At 42.6% G+C, this 20,231-nt stretch overlaps 1 protein-coding gene across 2 annotated transcripts; it reads left to right on the top strand.

The window, feature by feature from the left end:
* The first annotated feature begins 1,093 nt into the window (after positions 1-1,093).
* Positions 1,094-19,476, top strand: DIPK2A (divergent protein kinase domain 2A). 2 transcript variants are annotated; one of them, XM_059479450.1, is made up of 3 exons: positions 1,094-1,747; positions 13,349-13,652; positions 16,126-19,476. In XM_059479450.1, the coding sequence occupies exons 1-3, from the start codon at positions 1,094-1,096 to the stop codon at positions 16,455-16,457; spliced, it is 1,290 nt and encodes a 429-aa protein (XP_059335433.1). In that variant the 3' UTR covers positions 16,458-19,476. The 2 variants fall into 2 exon arrangements, with proteins under 2 accessions (XP_059335433.1, XP_059335434.1); XM_059479451.1 differs by lacking the exon at positions 1,094-1,747 and adding an exon at positions 5,089-5,284.
* The last annotated feature ends 755 nt before the right edge of the window (positions 19,477-20,231 follow it).

The raw sequence follows: 20,231 nt of genomic DNA, 5'->3' as shown, positions 1-20,231 counted from the left end.
CTACTGCACTTTTGGGACTGGACAGGTAATAAAGTGAGTTACTTCTCCCAATGTGAAGGTTGTCTTTAACTTGTGAGAGCATAGTGTAGACGAGATTAAGACTTTGACCCTTTTTCTTAATCTCTGTTGCTCTGTGGTTAGTTTTACAGAATGGCTCTTAGCCTGCGGCAGTGCCGGTGCCAGCACTCCCGGGGACGCTGTGGGGGCAGCCTCACAGCACGGAACGTTCCTCACACGGGGACTGCCCCTCAGCACTGATTGTTCCCCCGGAGTGGGGACAGGCTGAACACACTGCACAGGATCAGGTCCAGCGCGTCCCGCGGCACCACCAAACCAGGCGGGGACGCGCCGGGACCCGTGAGGGCGCTGCGCTGCGGGGCTGCGGCGGGCGCGAGGGGCAGGCAGGGACACGGCGGGTGGCGGACACTGCTGGGGCAGCGCGGCCGTCCCGGGCCGGCCTCGGGCAGGGCGCTTTCCGCGGGCACCGGGAGAGCGCTGCTGCCCCGGACGGGGCGGGGGCGGACAGGGCGAACAGACACGGACACAGAGAGGCGCAGGCAACATGGCGGCAGCCAGCGCCAGCCCCGAGCCCCCTCCCCCGGCGGGCCGAGAGTCCGGCGGGGCCGGGGGCTGAGGGGCGGGAAGGGCACCGCGCCCCGCCTCCCGCGCGCGTGGCGGCCCCGCCCCCGAGATGGGGCGGGAAGGGGGCGGGGCCGCACGCGACCGCGCCGCGTCACGCGCAGCCAACCGCTGGCGGCCGGCGGCGCTCGCGCTACGCCCCGCCCTCGAGGGCGTGTCCAGCGGTGGGCGGGGGAGGAGCCCCCCGGGGCGGGGGAGGGGCTCGGCGGCGGCGGGAGCGGCGGCGGCAGCGGAGCCCGAGCCCCTCCCCGGGGGCGGGTCCGCCCGGGCCCGCGCGCTGCAGGCGCCGCCCTCCCTCCCCTGCCCTCCCCCTCCCCGCCGGCCCCTCAGTAACTTGGCCGCCTTTTATCGGGCGGGCGGCGAGGCGGGGAGTTTATTGGAGCCGGAGCCGCGGCGCGGCCGGGGCGGGCAGCGAGCTCGGCGGAGGGCGGGGGGCCCGGCGCGGCCCGGGACGATGCTGCGGCTGGTGTCGCTGAAGTTGGGGCGGCTGTACCGCTACGTGAAGCTGGCGGTGCTGGGCAGCCTGGCGGCGGCGCTGGTGCTGAACACGCACTCGCTGCTGGCCTCGCTGCAGCGCAACGAGCTGTCGGAGCGGCGCTTCCTGCAGCTCAATAAGTGTCCGGCCTGCTGGGGCACCAGCTGGTGCCGCAAGTTCCTCAACGGGCAGCTGCGGCTGGAGAGCTGGGGCCGCCTGCGCCTGCTGGACTTCTTCAACGTGAAGAACGTGTACTTCGCGCGGTACGGGGAGCCCCGCGAGGGCTCCCGCCGCGTCGTGCTGAAGCGCCTGGGCTCGGCGCAGGAGCTCGCCGACATCGACACCAAGATCTGCCGCCGCGCCACCGGCAGGGGCCGCTGCGACCTGCTGCAGGCGCTGCCCGCCACCGAGTTCGCCAGCCTGAACGGCGACGTGCGGCTGCTCACCCCCGGCGCCGTGGAGGGCTGGTCCGACCTGGTGCACTGCCCCTCGCAGCGCCTGCTCGACCGCCTGGTGCGCCGCTACGCCGAGACCAAGGACTCGGGCAGCTTCCTGCTGCGCAACCTGAAGGACTCGGAGCGCATGCAGCTGCTCATCACCCTCGCCTTCAACCCCGAGCCGCTGGTGCTGCAGGTAAGCGCGGCCGGCGGTGCCCGTCCCGGCGGGACCCTCGCAGGAATGGCCCTTCCTGCCATCGCCGTGTCTGCGAGCGGGGCCGAGGGCCCCCGGGCAGCGGCTCCAAACCCCGGCGGATCGCGGGGCCGCCTCCGGCTCTGTGCCGTGACTGACTCTCCTGCGGAGGTGCCGGCAGGGCGGGCTGAGCAGAGGCTCCCCAGTCCGTGCCTCGGCCAGGAGGCGTTTCTTTAGCTCACTTAGCCTGATCAGCTCTCTTCTCTCCTTCCTCCCTCAAAGACTGCGTGTTTTCCCGGTTTGCGGTCCTCCTCAGGGTTTAACTCCATCCCCATCCCGCTGTGCCGCCGGTAGCGAGCGGCAGGCGCGGTCCCCGGGAGCGAGCGGCTCGGTGCCGGGGGCTGATGCTCCCCGTGCCTTTGGCACAGTCCGGTGTCAGCGTGTTCCGCTGTTCACACGTTGCCGGGCAGCAGTGCGTGCCCGTGATTCATTTCTTAGGGTCTAGTTTGGGAGGCAATGCGTGGAGACTGTGCTGCGATGCTGTTGTGCTTTCCTTGTCAGAAACTGACTCATGTGCTATGTCATGTTCTTAATGTGAACTAAATATAGTTAGTGCTGGTAGAAATTAGAGATTGGTATTTGTAGCCTGAAAATAGACCGACAGATAAATGAACAGTGTTCTCTTTTCAGCAATTACATGTTCTGTAGTCTTTAATTAGGGGGACGGGTTATGTGCACACACCTGAAATTTGTGCTTTAATATGTTATAGAAATTTTTAGGTGAAAAATGCTTAGGAAACTTCTGTCGCACCACTCTGTTTCTGTTCTATATCTGTTTAGATGAGGAGCTTTGCATTTTGGTTTTAATATTATCAAGGGAACTCACAAGTGTGCTTTTAGCATGTAGGTTTGGAATCAGAACTGTTTTGTCTAACTACTGAACTGTCCTTGCCTTTATCCAATGTATGATTAAAATGATATTTGCAAATATGTTTTGGAAACATTACCTCATGATTACTATTAACATCTGCTGTTTCTCTAGTGAGAGGCCAAGAACTGCTCAAAAAGCAGTGCTGCAGGCTTTACCCTCCAGAAAGTTTGCCTACTGACTAATTTCTAGAAAATCAATTTATGAACTTAATTACAAACATGTTTTTCAGTAGTGTGCCTTCTGCCCTTCAGTCTCTCCATGTACAGCCCTTTAGGTTTGTTTTCAGAGTGTGTTTCCAGTTAAGCTTCTCAGCAGACTTGAGGGTACATTGTCTCCCATTTTGCTGTGAAGTTCCTCCTGAGCACAGTGAGTAAGGAAACTCCACTTAAGTAAGAAAATCAAAACTGCTTTGCTCCGCTGAGTGTATCCAGGAAATTCTTTGAGAGGTGATTTGTTTTGGCTGTGTTTCATACAACTTACTTTTTCGGTTTTCACCAGTGGTTCCAACATACTGAGTGTAGACCTCGATGGCCAGAGAACAATTGTGTTTCTTCATAATTCTCTACAGGCAAAGGCTATGGCACACTTGTGGCCTTGACTCTAATGGGCTGGATCATGGATGGAGGGCAGTGGGTTTGATAAGAAGCCTTGATTCCTCTCAGCTTCTTGAGGGACTGTAGAGGAGTCCTGAGACTGTCAAGCAAATCTTTTGAAGAGAAAAAACCTTGAGTGGACTTGAGCTCTCTGTTCAACATTTATCTTAACAAGGGTGCAGCTGAGAGCAGAGCAGGTCAAATTTGTGGGAAGTGAGGCAGCCTTTAGCAGTTCAGGGAGAAGTAAAGCAAGTCTGTTGCCTTTTAACAGATCAAAAGTGTTTCATAGAGTCTTGTGAATTTTGATGTTTTGGCATGTCTTGGTGGGGAGGTTCAGGCCAGCTTTGTGTGCCTAAACACTCCTAATGGTTTCTCCAGAAAAATGTTAATTAACTTTGATACTGAGTACTTGACGTTTGAAGATCTTCCCTCAATTAGGAATAAAATATGTGAAGTACATCAATCTGTATGATCCCTTCCCCATTCCATAGTGCTCCAGGTTTAGTCTCCATCTGAGAAATACTTAAGGAATGGGTTATTCTGTGTTCTGCAGCTCTTGCAACAGCAACATGCCAGACACTCTGAGAGGTGGTTACTTTCTAGAATTTATAATTGACTACTGAGAAGGTTGTTTGTGTTTGTACATAACATTTGTAAGACATTTTATGGTGTAGTTTCTGCAGTAGTGATGAGGGCAAGTAGTGCTGTTGGAATGAAACTTGTAGGCTTGTTTTAAAAATCAGCTGCTTCCAAGAAAAGAAACCTTCATGATGTTGTATGAAGAATCAGATTTTAATTTAAAGTAAAGCAATCAATAAATTGATGCATTTAACTCATGCTGTCTGTCACCAAGAGGGCATAGGGGAAAATAGTGCTTGTTTTTGCCTTGAGTCTTTCATGGAACACTACAGTGACTGAGCGCTGTCATTCATAACAGCAGAGATGATGTCTAAACTCTTGGTGTGCAGTGCATGCAAGTTCTGTTTTGCTTAATTGTGCTACAGACAAATGTAAATAGAGAATTCAGTAGCAACTTAAAGCTTGGTCTTTCATTTATAGTAGAAAATTCTCTGTAGTTGTCTACAAGAGCCAGCAGTTCATGGATTGTGAGGTTTTTCATCAGAGACTGGGATTTTAGCTTGAAGAGAGTATGGATTATTCCTGAAGTGGTGTTGCTTGTGAACTGCATCATCACAAGTGATTTACAGCCTCTGCTGTGGGAATTTCTCAGGTGGGGCTTTAACCCATAGCATGATTTTACTGTTCAGGGATTTGTATCAAAAGCATAACACTGCACGTTTAGTACAGATTACATGTTGTAATCCTAACTCATTATTTGTATTTTTTCATAACTTTCTTGTTAACCTTCTTTGTTTGCACTTATTTATTGTGTAGGTGTACTCAGGGAAGAATTCAGCCCCTTTTGCCATTTGACTTTGTTAAGCAAATGGAATGACAGCTGCAGTATTGTTCAAGTACACTTAAGATTTTTTTTTTATATTAAAATACTAATTTTTCTTCTATAGAATCTTGCTAAACTTCTCACTAATTAAATCCTCTCACAATTTTCATCTGAATTCACATTTGAACCAAAGAATTTATGTGCTAAAGATTTAATTTCTGACAGGTTTGGGGTTTTTTTCATCTCCCCTCCTAATAGTTGTTTTCTTCAAAAAAGATGAATACTTTTTCGTAAAATAAGGTCAGATTTGTAATCAAAATGCTACATCTAAACCAATATTTCATATAGGCATGAACAGCTTATTTGGACAAATGCAAGAACAAAACTTGCTGCTGTTTCAACTCATTGAATGATAAACAGTGTTTTAAATAGGAATCACCTGGAGGATAGGATCTAATGGCATGCTATTTCTCACTGAATATGATGATGGTGTGCATCAAACACTTGCAAAGACAGGTCAGCTGAAGTTGCCTGAGGAAGAAATAGAAAAATTGAAAAAATAACTTGGATTAGAGACTGAGTGCAGTGTGACTGTTCAGAGAACCATTCTGGATGTAAGCAGGTTTGTCTTTGTCCTTTGACTTTCTATAAACCACCAGCTTCTAGTTTGTCTTGTAAAATAGATGTAGTGGAGAAACGTTTTGAAATATTTTCAACATTTTAAATAGTGGATGTTATTCAACTTTATCAAGTAACTTGGTTAATTTTTATCTTCACTTGCAAGTTGGAACATAAACTTACTGTTAATAGAACTGAAATGTGTGATAGCTCATTTTTCACAGAGCTTTTGCACTGATGATGTCAGGCTCCAGATTTCCTCTTTGGAGGTGCTGTGGCCGTGTCCTGGCAGCTTGGATGCTGTTCCTGAGCTGTGGCTGTGCTGTGAGCCCTGGTGTGCAGCCATGCTGTGTCTGACTCCTTCTGCAGTGGCCACGTGTTGTGTTCTCTGCTGAAACATGAACAAACAGTGCCCCAAATCCTTGTTCTTGGTGTTAGGGGTAGTACAATGGGACTTGACTGCTGAAATGAGAAGTTGTTTCTTGGTAAGAACGTTGTTTTTCAGTAAGGTGGTTGTGTTTTTCCTAAGATCTTATGCTTACCTGAAAAGACAGTTTACATCTGTACTGGCAAAACTGAAATACAGGATTTAGAAGTTGTTTTGGCAAAGGGCATCTAGAGCTGGTCTTGCAACCCTCAGTCTTGCCTTTGTGTTGGCTGTGCTGTTGGTTTACAGTATTACCAGGTGCCATATGGAAATGTCAGTCGTGTTTGCTTTGTTTTCAGTGCTGTGGTTTAAGCCCAGCTGGGAACTCAGCCCCGCGCAGCTCCCTCCCCTCACACTGGGATGGGGGAGAGGAGAAGTGAGAAAATTTGTGGGTTGTGAGACCAAGACAGTTCGGTAAGGAGAACAAAGCCAAAGAAGGGATTCATTCAGCAATCCCCATGGGCAGGCAGGTGCTCAGCCATTGCAGGGCTCCATCACACGGAATGGTGACTTGGGAAGACAAATGCTCTCACTCTGGATGTGTCCCCCTCCCTCATCCTCCTTCCCCCAGCCTCACGTGCTGGTCACGATGCGGAATGGAATGGAATGGAATGGAATGGAATGGAATGGAATGTGCCTTGGATCAGCTGGGGTCAGCTGTCCTGGCTGTGTCCCCTCCCAGCTCCCTGTGCTCCCCGTTCCCCTGGCAGCTGGGGTGAGGAGCAGGAGAGGCCTTGGCTCTGTGTGATCACTGCTCAGCAATACCTGGAGCATCCCTGAGCTACCAGTGCCATTCCAGCACAAATCCAAAACACAGACCCACACCAGCTGCTGTGGAAAAATGAGATAGGCACACAAAGTAAACTTGGAATTTGCACATACACTGTGCAATTAAAATGCTTGCCTGTAATGAAGTTTTTTCCAAACTGTAGAAGGTATCTATCAATTAAATCCAGAGTGCATTAATGCAACTTTGTTTCGAGCTTTAGCTTTTAACAACCTCTTTAAATGAACATTCTTCAAAGAATGATGGTGAACATTTGTGTCTTGTATGTAAATCACAAGTCTCAAGGACTTTTATTTCTCTAAGAGAAATGCCAATCTCTGTGTGCCAAATAGTGGTATTTCTGCATTTTTAATAGACTGTGTAAATCATTGCCCCTCCCTCAGATATGGTTTTAGCTTTCTGAGTGCTTAAGTTTAATGACTTTATCTTTCTCACAACTTCTGATCATTGTTATTCCTTGTGGGGAAAGAGCAAAACAAAACAAACCCAACAGCTGTATCTCTATTCCTGGTATAATTACTGTGCATGAGCAGTCTGTTGCCATATAACCTAAAATTCTTCTGGTTTCTCTACATGTCATTGTTGGGCTTGATGTTTGGTTTTGTTACGGGAAGAGCAATAGTTGACATCTGGTAAACATATATTAAAACTTTAACTGATCAATTTGAAACAATTTCTTGCTCAGAATTCACTCAAAGTAGCAATTTAGCCAAATGTTCCACAGAATCTTTTTGCTGATCCATGCATAAGTAAATGAGCAAATTCCTCTTTTCTATTTTTTTCCATACACACTCTTCTAATCATAAGTTATTTTCTGTAGTTCTATTCTAAATACATTGGTAGAGTGGCAAGTCAGTATTAATACTTGTTACCCTTAAAAGTGTCTTCATTACTGAATTTGGTGTTTCTGTTCCATAATTCTGATGCTGTAAACCAAGCAGTGGATTTAAGGTGATATCTGCACTACCTGACATGGCCTTGGCTGGACTTGTGTTATTGAAGTTCTGGCTCTTACAGATACTGGGATTTAAACAGACTGAATTTCCATTGTGAACCTTTCTAAAAGGAACGAAAAATTGGTTCTTTGTTGAATTAAGATTGAGTGGCCTCATGTTACAAGAATATTCCTCTAATGTGGTTCTATTGAGAACTGAAGAATCATTTTTTTGCAGTGACATATGACTGTACATATTAGACCAGAACTGGCTTGTACTTGTCATGTTAACTGTCATATTTAATTATGCTCCCTAAGTTATCAAAACTATTTTCATCCTTCTTTCATAGTGGAAGTTCCCTAGAGTAGAAAACATGTAGGGTGAATTATAAGGGATATTTTAAAATTGTCTAGAAATTCTTGAAGTTATTGTGGTGTGTATATTATGATGAATGGCTGTCTGAATTTAAAGGCTGCTGGGAAGTTGCTATATAGACTTAAATAGAAATTCTCTTGAGAAATTCTTACTCTTGCAGTTTTCAATAGCAGAAGAAAGTTTGTTACCCCACATTAGAAACCTTGCAATACCAATGTTGTTCTGGTATGTCAGATGTATACGGGGAGTTGTTTTACTTCTCTGAATTAAATAATTGAAGCTTTCTTTTTTAGTCCAGTTTTGCAAAGTAACTTTAAAAATAAGGCCATCTCTGCTAGGACTCCTTGGTAGTGACATATTCCAGGCTCATTACTGATAAGAAGTCAATACACAGTGATTATTTGCATCTGTTGCAAATTTAATCTGAAACAAACTTCTATGGACTACAAACCAATTTGAACAGGTGACAACCAATAATGATACTCAATTTTCTTTATTATGGCTCTTGAGTTTAATCATTGTTCATTAGTTTATTTGGAAAAGAGGCATGTCTCTGCTGATGTTTTGAAATACAACTTTTGCAGCTGAAGTGTTCATCTTACCAACTGAGTATTTAGAATTTTGTGTATTTTTTGTCCTATAGTGTGTCAAGCCTGGTGTGAACCTCTCGTTGGCATGAATTGTATACAGTAACTGGTTGAAATGTAGTCAAACTTGAAGAAGAGTTAAAAAAATTTAAAAAATATGGTTTCAATGGGAACACCAGTATCTGGAGCAGTCAGTGAAATCCACTGTTCACTGTGTCTGTAGGCTATGTGTGTATAACCCCTGTGGGAGTTCCAGGTAAATATCAAATGCTGTGGCATGTAGCTGGAATTACATGGTTTCCACTGTACTCACGAGCATTCAGAAAAACATTTGAATACATATCTTCCAGAATGCAGATCAGTTCCTGACAAAAGGAGGCACCTGTGTTTAGACTGTGCTTGTTACTCCTTTGATCCAAAAAATCATCGTGGTAAATCTGCTCTGCAGCTCTTCATGGCTCCAGAGCTTTGCTCATTTGCCTTGGTGATTAATGCAAGTGCTACTGTTGTTTACACTGTGGAATCAGCAGTACTCTGAGGCAGAACTCAATTTCCGTTTGAGGAAGAGCATGTTACTGGAATTGAGCTTGCCCTGCCTGCTGGTGCCTGCAGTGAAGGTGTCAGGGAGGGGTCGTTTTGCCATGAAGTTCCTCAGGGTCCCTTGGAGACAAGTCCCCACCCTGTTTGTGTGTGTTTTTAAAAATTTCTTCACATAAAAGATGCAGCTCTTTGTTTGGGCAGGTTTTGTCCAAGGTGTTTTTTTTGAGCAGGAACTCACTTTATGCAAACACTGGAGGTGACAAATAGAGCACCTTCTGGAACAGTTTGAAAATGAAAAGCATGTTTTTTAACAACAGAAATGTCAGTTGTTACTTAAATTGGTTTGGCTTTTTGGTCTTGATTATGAGGATGAATTATATGTTTCATTATGATAAACTAATATTCTTTTAAGTGTTTAATTCAAGGGGGATTTGTGTTACTGCAGAATACAATAGGCTTTATCAGCTGCAAGCTGGTGAGTCTTCTCTGCCTGATCTAATTCACAGCTCTGAACAAAAAGCACTGGCACATTTGTGTATAATCTCAGGTTTAGACAGATGGAAGTGAGGAAGACAAATGCACTGATAGTGTGTTTTGTGCTTCAGTGAAGTGATAAATTCACTCTGTTAATTCTTAATATTTTTTCTGAGACTACAGTGTATTTTTTAAAGGTATAAATGCAGTATTATTCTTTCAGGAACAGCATGTCCATTGTCCCTTTCACAGAGTTTGTTTAGGTTTCTAAGCCTTGATTAGAGAGATATCTTGGAGCTACACTAATTAGAGCAAGAAAAATATGTTTTGGGGGTGTGTCACTGGAAATGGAGGTAGCAGAAGTTTTTGGCATCTTTACTGTTTTCCATCTTTCTGTTAGAAGGTAGACATATTTCTCTGAATACAGAAAAAGATAATGTTAATGAGAGCAATCTTACTAAGCTACCTGTTTTAGATTTTCATATGCATCACCTTATTTTAAAACAGATGAAGTTTAATTGTCTATGGTTTCTCTGGCATTTGTATGTTCATAGATAAAATGTGAGGGGGTGCGTCAGAATCGAATTCTTTTGTCAAACAGCTGCTTCTTGTTTTGAACAAGAGCTTAGTTTTTAATTTGATTGTCAAATGCAGGTTTCAAAGTCTGAAAATAGCATATTCAAGTACAAAATTATCTAATTAAATATGCAGACTACTAAAATAAAACATAGTTATGTAGTATTCCCCAGAAATCAGATTTTTGACAGCGATGCAAGAAGCTTTTGGTTTCTTAATGCAACTTGTTCATGGAATACATGTTCATTAATCATATAAATTTGTTTTCAAAATTTTAATGCATGAACCAAAAAATCCTTGTCAAGTTAGCTGCAGTTTCCTCTTAGAAAACAGCTTTCAAAATAGAAAAGTACAAAAAGTTACAAACTGCTGCTTGCAGAGACAAGAGATCTGCACTTCAATTAATATTCTTGTCAAATTCACCAAGTGAATATAAAAACTACTGAATGAGGCACTTGTACATATTTTTATCCCCTTCTTCCGCTACTGACTTGGGTAATGAAGTGTAGATGTGGCTGTTACATGCCAGTTGGAGGGGAGCCAAAGCAGAGATGTTGTTTATACATGTGCAGACCTTGGCAGGATTCCCCGCACTCCTGTTGTCAAAAGATGTTTTTATTGCCACAGCGTTATAAATATATCTGTTACAGCATGGCATGCAGATATTCTGCTGGTAACATGAAGGTGAGCACTTCTGAATAAACCAGACTGCTCCTAGAATTTCTTGTCTGCAATGAAATTCAGTGTACACAGCGCAGGAAGCATAATAGATGTGTTTGGAAGATCAGTCAGTGACTAACACTGCACTTTGAAAATCAGTTTAATCCATTCCATAAATCCCTGCTGCTTCTGGAAAGGACATGTCCTCTTAGGTCTTTCCCTTTTCTGCACCCAGCTGGGGAGGCTTTCTCTTTTCCTCCCAGCAGAGCATCCTGGCACAAGATGGGGATGTGGAATGGATCAGGCTGATCCCAGGGAGCACCAGCCCAGCAAAACGAGCCTTGCTTTGCTCATGGTGTGCAGGGGATGGAAATGAGTGTGCTTGGTGGGCTGCGAGGGGGGGACACCTGTGCTTCCAATTCCTTGCCAGGTTCTACTGTTTGTGGTTGCATTTTTGTTTGCAAAGGGAGGCAAAGTCATAAACAGGGCAAGATTGGAACATAGAAAAGGACAACTGTGGAAAACAAAAGGTGTGGGATGATCTAAAGTAATATTTAAATAAAAATATTTAAACATCATTGAACTGAGTGCTGATAAAATGCAGCAATATGACAATGTCATGCAGTTGGTGGAATTAGTTAAACTTGTGTTTATCAGGAAATGTAATCAGGTAATTTTTCCCCAGTTTAAAGAGAAGTTTGTATGATGTAGGTTAAATAAATAATTTCATTTGATGGACAACAGCTGTTTGCTTCTTGTTTTGTTTTGGTTCAGGACTGAATACAGTCACGATAAATGCACGTGAAATCCCTCTTTGGTGACATCTACTGATGCCACAGCCATGTTTCTGTTAGATAGTCTGTTCAGAACAAGTAAGGAAGACTGAATTACCACATGCTTCAGTTGTTGGAAGGTTATTTTGTTGAACACAAAACAAGTGACAAAAAAATCCCAAAACTCTCTTAACTGTGGAATGTGACACTTGACATGAGCTGAACTGGTGGCTCTTTGGCTGTACTTCTTCCTTCATTAATTGCCCTGAATCCTGCAGGCAAATAAGCCTGGAGGCTGGATAATGTCTTCACTATTGCATGGTAGATTTAGTTACTGAGAGAGATTTAGTTCTGCTGAGTTACGTGGTTTCACAGCTTGAAAATACCATACTGCTCTCAAACCTGTCAAATTAGTTTGTATTATCCTCAGGATTTATCACAACCTGTTCTGCTTATGTGAGTAGAACATGTGATAAAAATAGAGTTGAAGTTCAGACATGCAGACATGTTAAAAACTTTCTACCTATTCTGTTACCAATGTGGCTCTGATGTCCTTTTTGCCCAGCCAAGAAAGGAGGTTCTCTGTAGTGGTAAACAATGGTTACTTACCCAGAAATTGTCTTCTGAAGTTTGCCACCTGAGAGAGCAACTTCACAGCTTTTGCCATTAAAATAGCAAACATTGTCAGTTATGTATATTAGTTAAAATTTTGGTTTCTTCAGGTGTACCACATAGACAAAGTTGGTTATGTTAGGTACCTCTTCTCTGCATTGTCTTGTAGCTCAGTTCTACGTGGTATGTTTCCTTCCAGTCTCTTTTCCTGGGTGACAGTAAATGTTTTCTGCCATTGTAGATTCCAGAAGGTCCAAGGCTTTCATTCATCCTGAACCCACCATGCTGGTGGTAAAAATCCCCAGCTGTGGTGAAACCTTTGCTACATCATTGCTGCAGAATGGATCCTGGGTGGTGTCTGGTGACACCATAGCAAGGCAGAGCAGGAGGAAGGAGCATGGGTGGTATCTCCCAACAGTTAAAAGTGGTGTACATCGTATTCTTAGAGTGCTAACTTCTCTAAAGTTGGGGTTTCCTTAAATCAGTGCTTTTGTAGTTTCTTCCTGTTGCATTCCTCTCCAGCATTCCTCTGGAGTTTGGAGGGTACCTTTCAAGTGCCTGTCTGTCCACACTGAAATCCTAGAGCACATTCAGCACAACTGAATTAGGAAAACCATGCTGGTGTGTTTTGTGCTTTTTTTGTCATTTTTTGTAGTGTGTAGTTTCTACTCAGTCTCTTATGTTAGCTTTGAAGAAAGGTACTGTTGGAGACAGATTTTACTGTTGATAAAAATGTTATGTGGCTGTGTGTAATAAATACACAGTATATATATAGCAATTAATCAAGATATAAACTGTTAAGGTATACAAGACTATTGAGAAACCTCAAAGGAATCCCATCAACTGGGAAAGTGGAAGGGGTGGTGGTGGAGAGAAGGAGGTGCCACTTTGTAGAGCTTTTTTTTCTTTAGGTTGTTAAAAGAACTGATTTTAATTAAAAGATCAAATGCAAAAATATTTTGATGGGAAATATACTTGCATTGCTACAACAGATGTGTAATAAAACACCAAGAGAAAAAGATGGCTGGTGAAATTGTGTGTGTAAATATGTGAGTGTGTGTGTATAGGTGGAAAGCTAGATATGGGCTATGTATTGTTTCAGGTCATCCAACTTCTTTCCTGCATTAATCCAGCAAGGTCTCTTGGTCACAGAAATACATTTTGTATTGTTTTTCCTTTCTCTTCAAAACTCAGAAACTTATGGATTATAGTGTTGATGGATATTTGCAGCTTTCTCTTCTAAGTTTTATTTAAAAGCCTTTTAAAATTAAAGCTGTTTTGTATTAATTAAAAATTTAAATTTTTTATATACAGAGCTTTCCATCTGATGAGGGTTGGCCATTTGCAAAGTACCTGGGAGCATGTGGAAGGATGGTGGCTGTCAACTACGTGGGAGAGGAGCTGTGGAGTTACTTCAATGCACCGTGGGAGAAACGAGTGGATCTGGCCTGGCAATTAATGGAAATAGCTGAGCAGCTGACAAATAATGACTTTGAATTTGCACTCTACCTCCTTGATGTCAGCTTTGACAACTTTGCAGTGGGACCAAGAGATGGGAAAGTTATCATTGTAGATGCAGAAAACGTTCTGGTGGCAGACAAAAGGTTGATCAGACAGAGTAAGTGTCTCCTTTCACTCCCCTCACCCTGAGTCTCTCACTTCTTTCTCTGCAATATTTAAAGTATGAGTGGTTGCTAAATACATATTTGGTTTGCTTTACAACTAGACTGCTGATTAACAAATGAATTAGCTTTCTTCTGTAATTAGACTAATTAGCTTGACCAATTTGTCAATTTCATGAGCTGTTGAGCATACCTGGACACTAAGTACTGTAAATGTGCATAAAGGAAGAGGCGGGGATGGGAAGAGAGGATGTTGGTGCTGAGGGTGGATGGACAGATAGACAGATAAGCAGCCTGGCTTTCTTGTCCTCCTTAGCTAAGAGAGAGAGGCTTTTTTTGTCTTTTCCAAGCACCTATGTAACAATGGGAGTCTTGGAACTCTACTTTCTGTGAGTGACAAACAGCATTAGTGCCTGCTTTGCCTCAGTCCCATAGCCTGACTTTGCTTCCTGTTGGTTTTCTGTAATAGTGGAACTGAAGGAATGGGTAATTCTAGTGCTGGTTACAAATTAATTTTCTTTCTGTCACCTGTAAAAGCTCAAAGCAGTGGCAGCAGGAGAGGCGTTTGACAAAGTGGCATCTCGTAGGTTTATATTCTTTTTGAGCTTATAAGGAAAACTTACAGACCTGAGGGCTGGAGGCATTGAACATGAAACTGGATTCTGCAGAAATTCATGGCAACAGGCCAAGTGATTCCACTTTGCTTTGGGTGAATGGATTATTTTAAGCTTTGCAAATAGGCTTCTTATGTTGTGCTGTGGAATTAACTTTTAGACTGGCTTTTTCTATCCACACACTTTTCTGCAAGGAAGTGTGTTTTGGGGTTGTTTGGTTGGGTATTTTATTAGATTTATTACATGCTCTCAAGCAGCTTAGATTAAAACTATATGAACCTACCAAGGAAACCTTTTAATTTATTGAATATGCAGTACATTTACTGCAGAACACTTTCCTTTCCTTCTATTCATTTCCCTCCCTCTTAAAATAATATTACTGAAGGCTTTCATTTTTGGAGCCTGTCTGAATTGCTCAGGCAGAAGGATGTTCAGATGAGCTCTGAAAATGTTGATATGTACTTGGAATAGGAGTGAGTAGTACCTTGCAGAACCTGAATGCTGAAAGTGTCACATCTGTTGTTTCAACCAGGGTTTTGGTGTGATTTATGATCTAACAATCAAGAACGCAGACAACAAAAGAGGGCATGAGAAAATTCTTAGTCTTTGTATAAACTTGTTGTGGTTGACATTTACTACTGTTTTCATGGATCTTTGGGGAGGTTCCATGAGCCAGTCTCTGTCCAGAGTGATCAGTGTGCCTGTTCAGATATTTCAGTGTGTACCTGCTGTCCAGTTGCACTGCGCAGTAACACCTGTTTGTGCTCTGTGTGGGATGTCATATTTGAATTTGCTGAAACCCTTTTTTCCCATTCTCCATTGCTGGCTTTTTTTTCCACATTGACTTTGCTGTTAATTCTGCAGATCTTACATCATGTTTTAATAGATTTTTACCATCCTTCAGTACTCTTTCTTTTCCTAAACTGTCTCTCACTGTGCTGTGAATGAGAAGACCAATAGTCAGCTCAGAGGCTGCCAAGCACACATGAATTTTTCTTTGTACCTCACACTGCTAAGAGACATCTGCAAAACTCTGAGACTCCATGATAAGGACCTCTTCTCACAGCTGGCAGTAGTCTGGAAACTTAAGATGAAAGTTTTATACCAAAAAGTAGTAAGAACTCAGGAGAGCTCACACTTAGTAACCTTTTCAGAATTATTACTGCATGAGGTATTTTATGTAAATCAGGTTTTAAGTTGAAGAAAGCTGTGAGAAGGAGAAGGGTTTGTACATGTACATAAATGCCATATGCCTTGTTGAATTTTACTTTTTTCAAAGATTATAAGTAATGTATCTGCTTTTTTTATATTCTTTCTGGTTACTGCTGTGTTGGAAGTAAGATGGAAGATAAAGTTTCAAAAGTTTATAGCAATTACTGTGCAATGTTTTTTTAATCGTTGGTAGACCACTTGCTAGCAGTAGTTTCCAGGGCAACTGGAGAACCCAAATCTATGTTGCTAAAATAAATCATGTTGCTTGTTTGTTTTTCTCTGAGCTTTGGCTCTGGCTTGTTCTCTTGTACTTGCTCATGCTACATTTTTTCCTCTGGGTATGTGTTAATGTAGATTTCATGTGTTTACTGTGCTGCTTTTTTTCCTGCCTCCTCTTTGCTATTTTTCCCTCTTTCTTTCTTTTCCTTTTTTTTTGTTTTGCTGGGAACATTTCAGCAGAAGGATGTATCAGACTGTGAGATGCATTCTTAGGCTCCAGCATTTCTGAGTTTGTCTAAACAGAACTGATTTTTAGATAAATATTACCAGTTTGCTGTGCATTGAGCTTCTGATTGCATTCAGACACACACATGCACTCTGCTCCCCTCCCTCACTTGTTTCACTGTCTCCCTGCCTTCCACAGACAAACCTGAGAACTGGGACGTGTGGTACGAGAGCAAGTTTGACGACTGCGATAAGGAAGCTTGTCTGTCCTTCTCCAAGGAGATCCTCTGTGCTCGCGTCACTGTGGACCACAACTATTATGCCATTTGTCAGAACCTTTTGTCCAGACACGCCACGTGGAGGGGCACCTCGGGGGGGCTCCTGCACCACCCCCCAGCTGAGATTGCCAAAGAGGGGCGCCTGGAGGCCCTGCTGGATGAGTGTGCCAACCCAAAGAAGAGGTACGGGCGGTTCCAGGCCGCCAAGGAGCTGCGCGAGTACCTGGCACAGCTCAGTAACAACGTCAGGTAGTCCTCAGTGAACGTCCTTGGCAGCACTGGCTAAACACTATTGCAAAGACACACAGAAAACACAAGTTTTGGACTCCTCTGTTAAAAAGAGAGAATAAAAAACTCTAGTTTATCAGTTTTCTAAATACTGTAAAAATAGAATTTTATGGTGTTACAATGTTCCTTTGCAAACAAACAAGGTACTTACTGAATTAAAACTTGAGCTACTATTGACTGTCCTCCCTAGCTGTTTAAAAGGGAGTAGGTCACAAAAGACTGTGATAGCTTAATTGACAGCTTGTGTGTCAAAGGGTACTTTACCTAAAACTGCATTAGTGTCACAGTTTTGTGAAACTGATGTTCTTACTTGGAAAGTCAAGTTAGACTGGTGGCCTGTTTTAAAGGCCTTTTTTCTGACATCATTGTCTCATTTTTGTGTTTATTTAAACACCTTGAAGTGGCATTTACATCCAGGTAAACCTAGCTGTCTGCATTGTTTCAAACTGAACAGGCTTTCATGTTAATGCTGTGCAGAACATTCCTACTGTGAGTGCAGAATTCCTGAGTTTACTGTCTGATTTTAGGGGGTTTTACACTGTATTTTATTATGTTTAGACATTGTGGTTTGTTTTTTTAAGATCATCATAAGCTCAAATCTCACTTGAACTAACATTCATTTAATGTCTTCTGTGGTTCTACCATTGGAAATATCACTTAATGTAACTATTGTACAAAACTTACCCTTCATGCCAGTATATACACATGGCTGTTTAACAGGAAATCATGACTTTTAACAGAGATAATTTGGAAATTGGAAGGACACTACAATAAAAAGATTTGTGTTAATTTAAATTGGGGGTAGAAGATTGACTAAAAAAAAATCACTAATCTGGTGTAGTTTAAGTACAAGCCAAAGAAAATGGTTTTGTTTACTAGTTTTTTGAACATACAGTAAACAAAAAATGCTATATTGTAGTGAAAATAATAATTTTCAAAATTCAGATTTTGATGGTCCTTGGTTACTTTCTGAAGAACTTCTGGAATTCTATACTTAAGCTAGAGAAAACCCTAATTTGAATCATGTCAAGCAAGTTAGCAGTTTGTTTTACATCCTTCCTAAATGTGTTGAATGGAATTTTCTGAATATTCATCTTTTGGTTTACCAGTAAGCTGTACTCACTCTAGGTACCTTTTCTTGAACTAAGTTTGGCTATTCCCAGTACAGTTGAAATTAAACCTTATTGAGGTTTTTGTAAATATGGAGTTGTTCTCATAAATCACAGTTTTTATAAAAGCCTCAGTTACTGCTACAAGAACTCACTTGAAAGCTTGCTCCTCAGTTTTTGGTTTTGCCTTTTTTTTTGGTTTTTTTTTTATTTTTACAACTACTATGCCTAATTTTCCTCAAGTTTTGTTCCTACAAAGATGCTCTTAGGAAATGTGTGCATATTACTTCTGGTAACAGTAATGAAGGAGACTAATATTTCTTAAATGCCTGTATATTTTGTACAAGCTAAACTTAATTCTGAGCAAGGTAATGTGTGCTGCTTCCAAGAGCAGAGCTGCTCTGCCTCCTGTACTGCATGGAGCCTGGTGGAAATTGTTGTGCAGGTGAGGAAAATGGCAAACTCACTGACTTGCTGTCCTTTCTCAAAGCTCAGTGTGGAGGCACACAGAGATGCAGAGTGCTCTTTGATTTCTTAGGTCACTGTATTTTGAGGACATGCTTTAATGGTGAGCATGGTGGTGGTGCTGGGTTGCTGGTTGGACTTGATGATCTTAAAGGTCTTTTCCAACTTAAAGATTCTATGATTAAGGACATTTTGGAATTGGAAATTCTCACTCATGTGATTGTTGCCTCTGTAGTCTTAATTTGTTCCCAGTCCCTTGTCTTGTTTTTTGAAGTTAAAATGCCCAGTGCAGCTTTTAATTTGAATTTCTCCCCTCATTTAAACAGTTTTATGTGCTTGTTCTGGCACAAACTATTGTTCATAAAATCCACTTATTTGAAGAAAGTAGACTAACCCTCCGACTAGGTACTACTGATGCCTTAAGTTTTAGCTTTCATATTTCCCAGATTCTGTACTGCATTAGTATGTAACTCTGAACTTCATATAAAGTGTTAGCAAGTTCTCTTCACAGTTTATTTAGACAAAACAATCCTTTTGCAGCCTGAGAACCAAGGACACTGTTGTAGCTTTGGGCTCAAAAAAGTGTAAACAGGGAGTTGAGGAGAGCAGTCTGGGAGGATGGGACTGCATAACCTAAAGCTGTAATTGGACAATTAACCCCAATATGGAAACGGACCAAAACTTAGAAAAGTGTGAAAACTCTTGGCCTGGTGTCCATGTTGGGTGGAGCCACTTGTACTGCCCAGGGTGAATCCTTTGAAGGCCTTTTAATAAATCCCTGCTTTATTCCTTTAACACTGTCTGGCCTCTGTTCTAGGTAGCCTCTCAAGGCATCACTACCACCCTACCCTAAAGCCTTGACTTACCACTACAGTTGATTTTGAAACATCTGCCACATTTCCCAAAGAGAGAGTGGACTGTGATTGTTAAAGTTGTGAAAGAAACAAACACTGCCAGTTTTGGTTACTACTTGAGTCAGTTCTGTGACTGTCAGAATGTTCTCTTAAATTTTGTTTGGTGTTTAGTCCCTTCAGAAACAAGTTACTAAAGCCACTTGTAAAAGGAACTTGGAAGTGAAAGGAAAATAAACCCCAAACCCCCCACTAGAGCAAAAACACTACAGGGAAAACATTGTGGAGAGCAATAAATCTTGTTCCATTTGCACCTGTCAGATATTTATTGTACAATAACAATTTATATTTTTAGTCATTGCCCATTATTATTGATGAACATGGTGAAATATTTTTGAATGAGATGTTTGGGGTTTGTATGTGCATTAAAATTGTCCTTTTGTACTGTAAGTTACTGTTTGTTTGGAATACTTTATCAAAACTGTCTCCCTGTGCCTTTATATTACAAGAAAGTTGTTTCTGCAACTTCTAATGATATTAATAAAGAATACTTTAAGAACCTCATCTCAGCTATTCATTTTCAGATCAGTAAGTCTTTCAGGATTGTTTTAGTCTAGGATGCTTTAAAATACACGTGGAACTACTTTTGGTAGTGTTGCAGAATGCTCCATCATCAGAAGTGACAGATAGGAACCTTTTTCCCATCCTCCTTTCTAGTTTGATCTGAAGAATGAACGCTCTGTGAGGACTCTTGGTGTCATGTCCTTGCAGGCAGAGCCTTTGGTGGCTCCTGCTGTCCTGCCCTGCGGAGCCTTGGCTGGGTGCAGAAGGGCCCTGTGCCCCTGGGGTGTCTGCAGAGGGACAGGGCAGGGCTGTTTGGGCAGCAGGTGAGTCTGGTTCTCCTGCTGAAGGTAAGAGAAGGTACCTGTTTGTGTGCCTGGAAATCAAGGCAAATTTTAAGGTGTTACTAATGGACATTGCATGTTCAGGTCAGCAGGAAAGTTCTGACTAAAAGGAAAACTGTCTAAGGCTGTATTTTATGTTTGAGTTAACTCCAGTGTTCTGAGAACAGCACAGTGAAAGCAGAATATGCTTCAAAGCAAAACAGGCTATTTCATAAACAGCTTCTGTTCAGAGAGGAAGAGCTTTTTTGGGTGAGGGGAGTATTAGTCAAACAACATAGTACACATCTTTCTATTCTGAACATGATGCTTATGTATCAGTTTGACTACAAATTCTATCTTTTGGTATTAATGGAGGCTTGGTGCCTCCATTTAATGTGCCCTTAGTATAACAACACATTCCCAAATAGAT

Source organism: Ammospiza nelsoni, chromosome 10, assembly GCF_027579445.1.
Source record: "Ammospiza nelsoni isolate bAmmNel1 chromosome 10, bAmmNel1.pri, whole genome shotgun sequence".
Taxonomy (NCBI): Eukaryota; Metazoa; Chordata; class Aves; order Passeriformes; family Passerellidae; genus Ammospiza; species Ammospiza nelsoni.
Note: the sequence above shows the minus strand (reverse complement) of the source record. Positions and strands in the feature narration are given on the sequence as shown.